The sequence below is a fragment of the Cebus imitator genome, unplaced genomic scaffold (genome assembly GCF_001604975.1).
Source record: "Cebus imitator isolate Cc_AM_T3 unplaced genomic scaffold, Cebus_imitator-1.0 Scaffold10, whole genome shotgun sequence".
Lineage (NCBI taxonomy): Eukaryota > Metazoa > Chordata > Mammalia > Primates > Cebidae > Cebus > Cebus imitator.
In genome coordinates this window covers 12,191,554-12,206,496 of record NW_016107325.1, presented here as the reverse complement: position 1 = coordinate 12,206,496, position 14,943 = coordinate 12,191,554, and the positions used below count along the sequence as shown (strand labels likewise).

At 38.6% G+C, this 14,943-nt stretch overlaps 1 protein-coding gene across 1 annotated transcript in view; it reads left to right on the top strand.

The window, feature by feature from the left end:
• The window catches only part of STK39 (serine/threonine kinase 39), a 325,035-nt gene that overhangs the window by 246,219 nt on the left and 63,873 nt on the right, over positions 1 to 14,943 (top strand). Inside the window, exons 15-16 of the mRNA XM_017548524.2 lie at positions 8,486 to 8,538; positions 13,760 to 13,828. Of these exons, the coding sequence (XP_017404013.1) occupies positions 8,486 to 8,538; positions 13,760 to 13,828 (122 nt within the window). The remainder of the gene's footprint in view (positions 1 to 8,485; positions 8,539 to 13,759; positions 13,829 to 14,943) is intronic.

Genomic DNA, 14,943 nt, shown 5'->3' with positions numbered 1-14,943 from the left:
TGGCCACAGGAAGCTGCAGCTTTCTCTTCGTGGCTCTTTTGCTTCTGGCCTTTGGTTGTAGATCCCTTCAGCATATCCTCATACTGGCTCCACTTTTCATGTCTTATTCAGTACAGCAGTTTTCCCTCAGCGCTGCACATTCGTCTGCCAAGGATTATTCCCTGAACAGCAGCTCCCTCAATCTTTTACAGCCCCTTTTCCTTCTGCTGTATGTCTTTAGCTTTCGCAAGAGCTGTGTATACATGCGTATATGTGAGTGTGTGTGAAATACTCTTTTTCAGTCATTTCTTCTCATCTGTGGTAAATGATGGTGGCCTGACCTTGGTCAATAGCAGTGAAGTATGAGAGAAATGCATGATACGAGAACTCTTACAGAGGTATAACACTCAGGTCTTGATAGTGGATCATCACCATCATTTACTGTCATAAGGAGCCAAGGAAGGGAAATGCATCTGAGAGAAAAAGTGATACATTCCATTTTGGAGATGCTGTGCCTTTTGGTGTCTTTTTAGACGCAGCATTGAGAGATGGGGCAGTACCTGAGATTGAGTTATGGATTGGAATTAATCATCAACAGAGAAAATGAGAAGGGGAAATAGTGAAGGATGGAACATTAACATTGAAGAGACAGCCATACAGAGGTAGAGGAGTGTTTGGGGCACACAGAGAAAGGGCAGATGGGGAACTGGAGGAGACTGGAAGAAGGTGGTGTCACAGAAGCCAGGGAGAGGCACTTCCTAAAAGCCAGACTTGTAAGCTCTGCATTCATTCATCTATTCAACAAATGCTATCTATGCACCCAGTAGGGGGTAAGGGATGTGCACTGGTAAAGATAACATGTAACATTTTTAAAGTTCCAGCTTCAGTTCAGCTTCATTGTTCCGACTGTGATTTTGGAGATATTCTTCATCCTTTCTAAGCCTCAGTTTCCTTGTCTCTAAAATAATAGAGGATAAGAGCAGTTCTTGCTTTAAGAGTTGCTTTGAGTTTGGAGTGAGATAGCATATGTAAAACATCAAGCGTGTCCAAGAAGATAGGAAATGCTGTTGTCTTAGTCCATTCTGTGCTAATATAACAAAATACTATAGACTGGGCAATTTATAATGGCCAGATATGTATTGGCTCTTGGTTCTGGAGGCTGGGAAGTATAAGATTGAAGTGCTGTACCATCTTAGGGTCTTGCTGTGTTATCCCATGGCAGAAGAGCAAAGAGAAGCTGAGAGAGAGAGCAAAAGATTAAACTCACAGCCTCAAGCACTTTTAAAATTGGCATTAATCCACCTGTGAAGGTGGAGCCCTCATGACCTAAACACCTCCCATAAGGCCCTACCTCCCTACACAGTCACATCAGGGATGAAGTTTCCAACACATGCTTTTTGGGGGAGACATTCAAACCACAGCAGCTATGAATTATTTCCTTCTCTCACAGTTGAGGAAACGGGTTACAGAAGGGCAAATAAATAGTTTGTGGTTTTGAACTCAGACCCCTATCTGCACAGGTCACATTATCTCCTCATCCTGCCCAGGCAGCCTCCTGGTGCAGAAGTATCTGCCCAGCTCTGTGGGAGCCACAGTCAGTTTCTGCTCCTAAGACTCCGGCGATGGACTTTGGTTCTGTGCCCAGAGTAGAACAAGAGGCAAGCTAAACTAACAACTGCAGCAAACCACCATGACACATGTTTACCTATGTAACAAGCCACGTTCTGTACATGTACCCCAGAACTTAAAGTATAATAAAAATTAAAAAATAATTTATTATAAAAATTTTAATTTTTATTATAAATAAAAATTTAAAAATGATGCCCTGACTGATTCCTCACTGTTTCAAAAGCCTGTTTCAAAGGCCTCCATCCTACTCCCGATAGCCAGATATAGCCTAGGAGTTGAGTGTGTGGGAATCCCTTTGGAATTCCCTGGATGCTAACAGCTGCACCTACACCTGGAAATTGAGGGTAAAGTGCGGAAGAAGAGGGCTGTTGTCTGAGAAATCCTCTGCTGCTTAGGAAAGAGTGGCTGCTCCTGGGTGTCTGGGAACCACTATTCCTGCCACCCTTACAGAGACCCTTGGTGGTGTTGCCAGCCTCAAAGCTTGGGGAAATAGTTGCCTTTCATCCTCATTTGAGAGCATCCCTGCAGTGGAGGGCACACAATGCCTGTGACAGTTACTGCGTCTGATGCTCTTTGACAATGAGTGGTCTTTGGATTTCTACCGCTTTAATCATATCTGGGTCTTAGAGTGTGAGTGCCCTCATACTGTTGCTGGCATGGGCTAAGAGACAGTAATGTGAGGCTGAAGAATGCAGATAGTTCTGAGCCGACATTTTGGCTTTGGAGCCCTCCAGGAGCAATAACTCTGTCAGATTGTCCTGACACGGTACATTAAGAGGTGCAGATAAAAGCTACATCCTGTAAAATATATACTTCAATCGCACCTGCCTTCTGCACCTTCACCACCGGGAAGGGATGATAGGTATTGACTTGTGTTCTGCATCACCAGCCTCTTAGCCAGCTGCCTCTTTGGATTGTTCATTGTGTTACTTGAAGATGAATTGAAAGAACAAGGAGAAAAACTTGATGCATGCCAGTCTGTGTCTCTGAGCAACTCATGTTGAATGGACATAGCAAAAAAAAAAAAAAAAAAAATTGTTAGCACTGAACATCAATTATTACTAAACATTTTTTAAAAATCAGGCTGGGCATGGTGTCTCACACCCGTAATCCCAGCACTTTGGGATGCTGAGGTAGGGAGATCACTTGAGCCCAGAGTTTAACACCAGCCTTGGCAAATTAGCAAGACCCTCATCTCTACAAAAAATTAAAAAATTAGCTGGGCATGGTGGCACATACCCATAGTTTAAGCTACTCAGGTGGCTGATGAAGGAGGATTGCTTGAGCCTGAGAGTTCAAGGCTGCAGTGAGCAGCAAGTGTGCCACTGTACTACTTGGGCAACTGAGTGAGACCTTGTCCCTAAAAAAATACAAAAACTGGAAAAAAAATGAATATCAAGTTTGTAAGTTTATGAATTGTATTTTCTTTTAGTTAGGTTCCAATGGCTTTATTTTTCTTTCCCATGATTAATTTCTCCCATGCCTTCAGTCTGTGGGTCAGTGTATCATTTATATGACTCTTTTTAGTAGATCCAAGTTTACCATTTCAGAAAACTTCATCCCCAGAAATAGGTTTGTGTATTACTCTCAGAAGTTATATTTTATATTTGACTCCACTAATGAATGGTAGTAGACTGAATCTGGTCCACACATTAGTGTGAACATTTTAAAATTAAGTATCAACAATAAAAACTATGGAGTGTCAGATAAAATTTCAAATTTCTTTTTTCTTTGACAAATCTGAATATTGAGCAACATTGGGTACAACCTGTCTGGCCATAACCTGCAGGCACTGAATAATGGTTGTCCCGTTTGGGTGGGGAAGAAGCTTTGCGGCTGGCATGGTCCATCTCCCTGGTTATTAATACACTCGGATTTATTCAAAATTCCTGCAATGGTGCTTACAAATGGTGGGTAAGAATAGAAATGGGTACAACTTAAATGAAGAGGAATTTCACAATATCTGTCCAATTACAAATGCATATATCCTTTGACAAAGCAATTCACTTCTAGACATTTGTTTTTATACCCATATATATTCCAAATGGCATACACACAAGGTTATTTATTGAAGCACTGTTTATAATAGTGAAAAATTGGAAACAGCCTGTTCGTAGAATGGGAAGTGGTTAAAAAAGACTATAGCATCCCAAAGGAAACTAGTTATAAAGAAAAGAATGAGAAAACTCTACAAATTAATACAGAGACATTCCAAGATGGTATTATGTTAAAAGAGAGGCAAAGTACAAAACAATGGATATAATATGCTATCATTTGTATTCAATATATGTGTATATTTGCTAGTACATGCATAAAACATCTCAAGGAGTATGCACCAAATCGATAAAACACTGATTGCCCCTGGAAGGGCAACCAGGTAGTTGGGTGACAGGAGTGAGAGGGCCAATTTTCACAGACTATTTAATCCCCTATTGTACCTTTTAATTTTTAGACTATATAATTGTATCACCTACTTAAAAAAAATAAATGCCCTGCCTGAGTTCTGTATGCATTTGCATTTTCAGTGCAATGAGCTATAACAGACTATACCTTACCAAATTTAAGAATTTTTATTTTAGGATTAAAAGGATTTTTAATAAGAATTATCAAAGGCAGGCTGGGTGCTGAAACTGTTACTCTCAAATTTTTATCATTTCCTCTATAAAGTTGCACAGACTTAGTTTCTGGCCTTAAATCATACCTGTTTTCAGCTTCCCTGAAATCAAGTGTCCTGTGCCATATCAATTAAGCTAAATGTACTTTCAATTAAAGGTGTTAAGTATGAGTCTGAAAAGATTAATTCTTTATAAAATGATGACCTTCAGTAGTTTGCTCCAATTAGGTATTTTCCCAACCATATTTCATCTTGATGGGACAAGCCTACTACTCACAATCAATCACTATGATCTTTTCAAAGGCGAGTATTTTAGGTTCAGAGCCATAAAAGAATGACTTGACTGCCCAGCCTCCATAACTTGAACCACAGTTGATACAGACAGAGATTATGGGTGTTGGATATTACTTTTGTGTTATTAATATCTGAAGCATCAGGATGTGCATAATGATATTCTGGGTACAATTCCTACACCTCTCTTCTCATGACCTCACTAGAATAAATTTATTTAAATAAGACCGATGGAAAGAAAGAGAGGAAATGAACAGTGACCCAAATTAATATCAAACCAGATTCCTCATTGTTTCCTCCTGTCATTTTATTACTAAACACATTATAAGTACTTGCCTTCCTCTTGGTGTTTTCTTATTGGACTACTTTAGTTTGAAGTGAATCATTGCTTATACGTGGCACAGAAAACCAAGACTATTAAGGAAATGAATGCTTGGCAACTGTTTTATGGTAACATGCAAAATCTTGGGGAATAATACTGCTTTCTCTTAAAAGTTAAAGGAATTGAGCATTTCCATTTGTATTTGGTAGCTCCAGTATGGAATTATTGGCCTTCCCTCAGCCATTCATTACATTTGTAAACTTGGGGAAGCCAGTGAACATAGCCATAAAAAATGGAAAACAAATAATACCTCCTTGCATATCTCAAAGGTTAATTATTGGAATTAAATGAGATTTTTTATATATATATATATATATAACATATACATATACATACATATGTATGTGTGTACATTTATATATTAGTGTTACTTAAAATGTAGTCCAGTGACCCTGGGAGTCCTTGAGACCCCTTCAGGGAGCCCATGAGGTCAAAACCATTTTTATAATAATATCAAGAAATTACTTGCCTTTTTCACTCTTTAAACGTATTCAGTGTAATTTTTCAATGGCTGTCTCTATGACATTTGATATTGCAACAGATTGCAGAAACAATTTTAAGATTCTAGCTATCCTAAGCCAGATATTATAGAGGTTTACAAAAATGTGAAGCAATGGACTCTTTTTCACTGAGTTGTTTTTATCTTGAAGAGGAAAGTAATTTTCCATAAAAAATTATATTAACATATAATGGGTTGTCATTTTCAAATAAATTCATACTTTTTAAAAAATTAACCTGTTTTAATTTCTAATACAGTAAATTTTGGTAGATATAGTCCACAAAAACAAAAACTCTTTAGAGGTCCTCAGTAGTTCTTAAGAACATAAAAGGATCCTAAGACCAAAAAGTTTGAGAACTGCTGACATATATGGAAGCACTATGTAAATGTGTAGTGAGGACATTGGGAGTTTATTAAGAAACTTTGCCAGGTGTGGTGGCTTATGCCTGTAATCCCAGCACTTTGGGAGGCTGAGGCAGGCGGATTACTTGAGGTCAGGAGTTGAAGACCAGCCTTGCCAACCTGATAAAACCCCATCTGTACTAAAAATACAAAGAATTAGCTGGGTGTGGTGGCACACGCCTGTTGTCCCAGCTGCTTGGGAAGCTGAGGCAGGAAAATTGCTTGAATCAGGAGGCAGAGGTTGCAGTGAGGCAAGATTTTGCCTCTGCACTGTAACCTGGGTGGCAGGTGACAGAGCAAGACTCTACATCGAAACAAAGAGAGAAAGGGAGAAAAGAGAGAGAAGAAAGAAAGAGAAAAAGAAGGAAGGGAAGGAAGGAGAGAGAGGAAAGAAAAAGAAAAAAAGGAAAAGAAAGAGAAAAGAGAAAGAAAGAAAAGAAAAAAGAAAGAGAAGAAATTTTAGCTGTTGAAACAATGCAGCACACAAATACTCCTCCCACCACAGGCACCAGGGCAGGGTTCTTTAGTCTGGGGTCCAAGATGATTTCTGAATCCTCTGTAGTTATCTACAGTTTTGTGCATAGGTTATGTGTGGTAGTCCCTCCAAATCTTTGCAAGGGCACGTTTTGAAACTGCTATGGATATCCGAAACTAAAGATAGTACTGAGCCCTCTATGCATTATGTTTTTCGCTGTACATACATACTTATGATAAAGCTTAATTTATAAATTAGGCACAGTAAGAGATTAACAACAAGAACTAGTAATAAAATAGAACTTACAGTAATACAGTGTAACAAAGGATATGTGAATGTGGCCCCCCTTTCTCAAAAGATTTTGTACTGACATGGGCAGCTGAAACTATGGAATGTGAAATCACGGATTAAGGGGGACTGCTGTATCTACTTTCTTTTAAGGGTGAGGATCCACAATCTTCACAGTTTTTGGATTTCCACAGGTCCTAAAAGAAGCATAGCTACAGGAACTGCTGCAGTCCCTGGTCCCATTTTAGCCCTGAGGGGAGCAGTGATAAAGTCAAGGAGACACAGGTTTCCCACCTGAGGGGAGATGCAAAGTTCAAGTCCAAGGCTCTCATGTCTGGGCGTGGGCTTGGGCATGTCTTGAGTTTTTGGCCCTTTATTCTCCCTGTTTTGCTTATGGAAAGGTGTGAGATTTGGGCTGGCTTTCTAGACACTGAAGAAAAGGGCATTCTTTCAGCGGGTGCCAGGCCCTGTGTATCCTTGTGGGCCTCCTTGCTCTTAGTGTGGTAGGATGTGGTAGGACGTAAAGAACCAAGATCAGGCTGTGGACCAAAAAGGGCCCAGAGACTGGCTTCTTTGTGGTTTGGGCACAGTTCACAGAGACCAGGAGATTTTACACAGAGCTTTAGGGTGGAATGCTCAATTTCCCGGCACCTCAGGAGGATGTTCGGGAATGGGTATTCAGGCCATCTCTGACTCTGTCTTAAGACCCTTTCAGTGGCTGCACTAATACTAGTTCATGTTTCCTATGGGAAATTGTTTGTTTGTTTGTTTTTAATGAGACAGAGTCTCACTCTGTCACCCAGGCTGTCACCCAGGCTGGAGTGCAGTGGTGTGATTTTGGCTCACTGCAACCTCTGCCTCCCAAGTTCCAACAATTCTCCTTCCTTAGCCTCTTGAGTAGCTGAGATTATAGGCACCCACCACCACCCCTGGCTAATTTTTGTATTTTTAGTAGAGATGGGGTTTCACCATGTTGGCCAGGCTGGTCTTGAACTCCTAACCTCAAGTGATCCACCCGCCTCAGCCTCCCAAAGTGCTGGGATTACAGGCATGAGCCACTACGCCTGCGTCTACTGCAATTTCTTAAGATGTTTTTATTAACCTTAATTCTAGCATCTGTTGAGAGATACAATATTTTGGTGTTCTTTCAAAAATTTAAAACTAGTCGAATTAAAGCTCACTGCCTCTTATTATCATTCTTTTAAATTAATATGAATGAAAAACTTATATCTCAGATATTTATATATTTCATATCTCCCCAGTGCCATTTAATTTTTAAATTGCATATACATTTGTATTTTTTGGTTTTATGTAAGCCTTTACATTACTAAAAGTTTTACATATTCAGTGGGCAAAATGTTGCAAATTGACCACTGAATATATAAAACTTTTAAATTTAGATAAAATTTTAAACTGACAAGTGCATACCTTGTTCTTGGTGTTTTGCTGCATTATTGAATGTGTAGTACTTCTTGAATTCTATTACTGAGGCCATCTTTCCTGTTTGTTTCACTCATAAAAATAATAAAATACTATTTTCAAGAAAAAATATGGAAAATGCAGTGGATACCATTTATTTTAGACTAAAGGCTTCTGAAATTTTTAATTATGAAATTATATTTAAGGTTTCCTGTTTATGCAGATTTTATAAAATGAGCGTTTTGTTTTTGGAATTTTGTGATATAAGCATATTTATGTAAGGTAAATTCAATCAAATTAAACAAATTTCTTCAAATTAAACAAATCAAATTAAACAAATTATTATTGTCATAACTGTCTTTTCCATTTAACAAAATATTTGGAGGTTACCTCAAACTGTAAAATGTTATTCACATGTTAGTAGCATCTTGTAAAAATCTGAATACATATAGTTCAATTAAACTCTGCTTTCCCAGACTTTAATGTATTATATGTTATGTATTTCAGAAACTCCAGAAAGGAACTTAATGACATACGATTTGAGTTTACTCCAGGAAGAGGTAAGTTTTAATTGAAGTTATTATTTTATTGCCTCAAAGAGCATTGCAGAAATTGATTACAGGCATGTGGTTGTAATTTGCTGTATAAAACTGCTTTGTTTAAAAATGAAGGAGGAAAGGAGAGATAGATGGAAGGAAGGATTTTTGATACTCCTAAGGATTCCAAATCAAACCACTACCGACTACATGAATCTCAGTGATACCTGCAGCACAATGTACATACAAATATGTTAGATTTATTAGCTCAACCATGAAAATAAGTGTTAGTATGGCAATGCAATCCCTAAAGGAAATGACGATGAATGTAATGAGAAGCATACAACAGTCCTAATGAGGGTTGAGCAGCAAACCGTGGGATCATACAAAAAGGTAACATACTTTGCTTCTGTGATCTCAGTACAGATTACATGAAGCCTCTATTGGGGACTGTTTACTAAAATTTTGAAAACTCTGAAGTACAAGGACTTTCTAGCTTGGTAGCTGGACCATCAGTAAACTCTTTGACCCACCTGCAGTTATTGGAAGACACAAACTCAGTTGTCCACAGAAGCTAAAGTGAATGGCGAGCACTTGGGGAAACTGGAGGATTTCCTCTCTAAATTCACTCATGTTCAGTTCTGTTTTTCTGTTTTACAAAAGCCACCTGCCAAACAAAATATTCCTTGGCAATACTTGACCATAGGCTCACCAGTCTCTGATTGCTAGTATTCTGTAAATGCAAAGATGTCAGGATTCATGGAATATTTGAGTTAAATATGAAATGTCTTTTAAAAATAAATATACAGGCCAGGCATGGTGGCTTACACCTATAATCCCAGTACTTTGGGAGGCTGAGGCAGGGGGATCACTTGAGGCCAGGAGTTTGAGACCAGCCTGGCCAACATGTTGAAACCCCATCTCTACTAAAAATACAAAAACTAGCTGGACATAGTGGCGCATGGCTGTAGTCCAGCTGCTTGGGAGGCTGAGGCAAAAGAATCGCTTGAACCTGGAAGGTAGAGGGTGCAGTGAGCCAAGATTGTGCCGCCGCACTCCAGCTTATGCAGCAGAGCAAGACTGTGTCTCAATAAATAAATAAATCGACTTGAGGCCTCAATGAATGAATGAACGAACGAACATAAGGCCCTAATGGATTTGCTAATTGATGTTTCTTTCTGGGGATATCCATCTTTGACAATTTAGAGTTGGTTTATGAAATTGTACAGCACCAGGTAGTATTGTCAAAAAGCTATCTGTTTTGTCATAATATAAAAATATTGCCAGGCTATGCTGTGATGAAATCCAGTAATTATATAGTAAATGTTTCAGTTACAGCAAGTAGAAAGAACAGATTCTTATTTTAAGGTTGTTTCTTTTTACCTGATTGTTTGAAATTGACTATGGCAATGAAAATCCATTTTAATTTTAAGAGGTAACAAAGAAGTGAATATGAGCTCAGGACTTTTTTGGGTAACAGGGCCCTGTCAGCATTACTGGGCCATTTGCACTGGCTTTGCCACCTGCCTATGCAACATTTAGATTACCAGTTCCTGCTTCTGTTGCGCAGACAGAACCCATAGCATTGTCTGCCTAATGACAGCCGGCCTTCACTAGGCAGCAGAGCACAGGCCCGTTATTAACAGAAGCACTGTGCATATATCACTGCACCTCTTTACTATTGTTGCTGTCTGTATTCCAGACTTTGCTTGCAGTAAATCTGTGTGTAGCCCACATGCTAATTATGCTTGTGCTGTAAATACACATGAATAAGTATATATGGCATAAAATGTATACAGGTATTGATTGACTTATGACCTATGCAACTTACAACCATTCGACTTTACGACCACAATCGCTAGCCACGACTGCTCTGCGTCTGGCAGTGCAAACGTTGCCCAGCTGGGCGTACAACAGTGTGGACCAGCTTCCGGCAGCACTACCATCTTCGCGTGCACCATTTCAACTGTTATCCCAGACTCAGTACAGCAATTTGTGTTTTGTGTCTTGGATATTTTTCATCAAACCCCTCCCAATAAACTTCTTATACATTTCGAAGCAATGGACCCAAACATCGAACGATTTGCAAGGGTTGAACGGATGGCGCACGATGTGTTTCGTCCATATCATGAAATTTATGAAGAAAAAAAGAAACATACAATTCAGACAAAGCTCACCATGTTTATGAAAAAACCAACTCCGGTAACCCCAACTGCTGCCTCAGATGACGACATCAACGATCCGCAGCCAAGCACCAGCGGCCAATAAAATGTTTCATACATGTTCATATATTTTGATATGTTTTGCAATTGGGAAAATGTTTCCTATGGTATTTTTTATACCTGTATTTTGTATTTTTGTATGCACCTGTGTTTTGTAATTTTGTATGTTTTGCAAATATTAAACCAGTTGTACTGGTAATGCAGTGTTTTACTTAAACCTGACGAATGTAAAAATAAGAAACAAAATGGTGTAGAGATGATACAAATGGCATAAAATGAACAAAGAAAATTATGATATATAACAATAATGAAAGAAAATTATAAAATACGACTTAAAGATTTTTATAACATCATTTCGCACTACTGTACATATAGCCTACTCAACTTATGATCAAATCATGTTAGGACCGGTCTGTTGGAACCAATCATGGTTGTAAGCCAAGCACTAGCTGTAACATAAACACATAAAATATTCTCTTTCCTCATTTGAAGACAAGCCCTTTGTGTTTAGTATGCCCTATATGCTATGGAAACCAGGTAGATACTAATGCATGAATATTTATCCTGTTTAGACACGAGGGATGTTAAACAGCTTAAAGAAAAAATAGATTACTAATGAAACATGAAATAACAGTTATTTCACATTTCTGTTTAAACTATTACTGGTATCTTACTTACATGCATACAAAATGACTGCCTAATGGCACACACACAGATACGGAACATTTCCCATTTGGACCAGCCAGCAGTACCTGTTTCCCATTTTGGAATGACTCATCTGGTGCCCAGGAGTCCTGAAAACAGTAGGACATGCTGTATGCTTGAATCATTTGGGAATGTCAATCATTTTGGTACTGTTTTAGTGCTATTGCTCAGTGCGACTTTGATTATTTCATTTTTGGCTACATTCTGTCATTATAGCTCCTTACTTAAATCTAAGATCTTATTGATATTTTAGAAATGATGGGTAACACATCCAAATGCTTCAGCAGATGATCAATCAGTAGAAATATAGCAAATGACTGCCTGCTATCTGCCCAATGCCTACTAGGTGTTAGGCTCTTTAATTCAATACACTTATTTTCCTAACAATTTGGGTAACATCCAAGAAGATGCAGATTATGAGGCTGAATGTTCTAGCTGCTTCAGAAAGCTAAATCATATTCAGAGTAGAGCCTCTCATTATGCTACCCTAACTTCCATGATTATGGGATCATTTTATCATGAAGAGAATTTATAAGGTGGTTTTTGTTTTTTTTTCTTTTTTTTTTTTTCAAACAGACAGGTTTTCACTCTGTCATCCTGGCTGGAGTGTCGCGATCACAGCTCACTGCAGCCTTGACCTCCTAGGCTCAAGTGATCCTCCCAGTGAGCCTTCCAAGTAGCTGGGACCACAGGTACATGCCAGCATGTCCAGCTAATTTTTTACTCTTTGTGGAGACAGCGTCTCCTATGTTGCCCAGGCTGGTCTCTAACTCCTGGGCCCAAGCAACCATCTCACTTTGGACTCCTAAAGTACTGGAATTACAGATGTGAGCCACCATACTGGGCCAAGGTGTGTGTTGTACTGCTGACAAAAAGGACAAAGCCTAAAACAAGCTCATCTTACATGGAACTTTAGTAAGATTCCTATGTATTTCTTTGCCATTTACTTCATTTTATTCCTTTTTATTATGGCTTCATTATGAAGTGGAATCAGTAAAATGGCAGAATACCACAGTTTCTCTGGAAGTATAAAGTGTAAGGTGTGTTTCAAATGAGCTTTGCCTGCTGCATCATCATCACAGTTACCATTTATTGAGTATTTGCTATGTGTCAGACCCTGGGCAAACTTTTTAAACCCCAAGAGTTCTGAAAGACAAATATATCTCCAACTGCACACTCGCATGTATATGCACACATGGAAACACATATACACACATACGCATACACACACACACACACACATCAGCCCACTTACCTAGTCACCACATCTGAAGCACAGATGAAGTAAGGAAACGCAGTTCATGTTTAGGGCAGCTTTTAGTGTCTGTCACAAACTGCAGTTCCATGTAGATGCTGGTTTGATTTAGCAGCTGTACTTTCAGGTGCCCCCAGACTTTGGAAGACATTTCTGTCAAACCCCCACCTAGAGTGTTACAGCCTGCTGAACCAGTTTCTTCTTATCAAGCTACAGTTCTGGATATTTGTGAGAATATCTGAAGGCCCTGGGGACCAAGTCAGCTCCCTTGTAAAATCATGGGGGGTTTCTAACAGTTCTTCTGAGCACATTGCAATTTGTCAATTTCTCTTTACAAAGCCTTCAAGTAGATTACAGTGTTATCATGTTCATTCGTAACCTTTCAATTAAGTAATTCCAGCTGTATTCACTTGCCGAAGCCTCTTTAGTCCCATCCTTATGAGATTGCCAATTCCTGTCACTTATCATTGAGAAAGTATGTTATTTTATTCAACCACATTTTTCTAAGACAATGAATCTGTTGCTGTCAGATGATCAATGTCATGTTAAAGGAGTTTCTTAATAGCATACATTTAAATAGCTCATCTTAATAGTCCAACAAACTCATAGGCTATTTGTACCAAATATAAGGTTGTATCAGATGCTACCCATTCAACCTTTCCCATAAATTCACTTGGTAGCTTCTAATGATAGAAAAGGATTGATGATGGTGGGTGGGATTAACCTTGGCAGGAAAGAAAAGCAGTGTCATAAGGAACAGCTATAACTTCTGAAGGTGTATTTGAAGATTAATTCATATAGTAGCCAGAGGGCACAAGTTTTTTAGTTCACCAAAAGTGGAAAAAAAATAATTTTGTATAACTTCTGTTAAATAAATAGCAAGATGTAAATGGCATGTGGCAAAATGTATTTCATGTTGCCTCTGATTTTCTCCTGATAGAGTCTGAATTGTTGAATTAAAACTCATGGGTGATTTTAGTAAATGAAAAATATATATTTTATATTGTACTGGGTTGTTTTTATGTTACAGTCACTAATACATATTCATTTCACATTTGGACAGATACGGCAGATGGTGTATCTCAGGAGCTCTTCTCTGCTGGCTTGGTGGATGGTCATGATGTAGTTATAGGTAAATTGTTTTTTAGTATGCACTGTCATTTTGTTGGTATATCAAATGGAAATGTGTTTGGAAGCAAAAGTTTTCATTAAGGAATAATTCACTCTGAATACTTGAAGAATTCTTCCTGAATTCTTATCTTTTATGTAAAAGTATACTTAAGAATCATATTTGGACGGGTGCCATGGCTCATGCCTGTATTCCCAGCACAGTGGGAGGCCAAGGCGGGTGGATCAACTGAGGTCAGGATTTCGAGACCAGCCTGGTCTACCTGGTGAAACCCTGTCTTTACTAAAAATACAAAATTAACCAGGCATGGTGGTGCATGCCTGTAATCCCAGCTACTTGAGAAACTGAGGCAGGAGAATTGCTTGAACCTGAGAGTCAGAGGTTGCAAAGAGCTGAGATTGAGCCATTGTCTGGCAACAAGAGAAAAACTCTGTCTCAGAAAAAAAAAAATCACATTTAATTTTTTTCAAAAGTTCTTAATGTAATACTTTCTCATGTATCTGGACATGATTTATCCAATGAGGACCTTCATTTATTGGAAACACAACAAAGAACTCAGAAGACCCAAAAATAACATGCTATAAATTCTGTGCACTAAAGCATATTACCCTCTGAGGCCATTATTCAGAGTTTCTATATTCTCTCTTTGGTCACAATTCTCATAAACTTAGAATCTATTTTTTCAGCCCTCAGCAATATTGATTATAAAATCTCAGGTTTGGATGGGAACTTAAAGATCATTCAGGCCAGTTCTTTCACTGTAAAGATAAGGAAATGAATTCCTAAAGAGGTTCAGTAGTGTGTCTAGAACCATGCAGCTGGGTTGTAGCAGAACAATTTCACTCTGAAACTGTGGGCCTTTCTACCTCCTTTAGAATCATAAGATAGCTGCACAGAGATAGGGGAGTCTGCTGGACATAGGCCTGCTGATAGGAGCAAGCAATGACCGATAGACCTCCTGACAAGGCAGAGGAGGGGGAAAAGCTGTAAGAGGCAGACATTATTTAGGGGATGTATATTATGATAATGCCTTATTTAAAAATATTCAAATCAAAACTGATGTTTGGAATGGCATGCTCCCCTTATATGATATGGTTTTTTTTTTTTTTTTTTTTTTT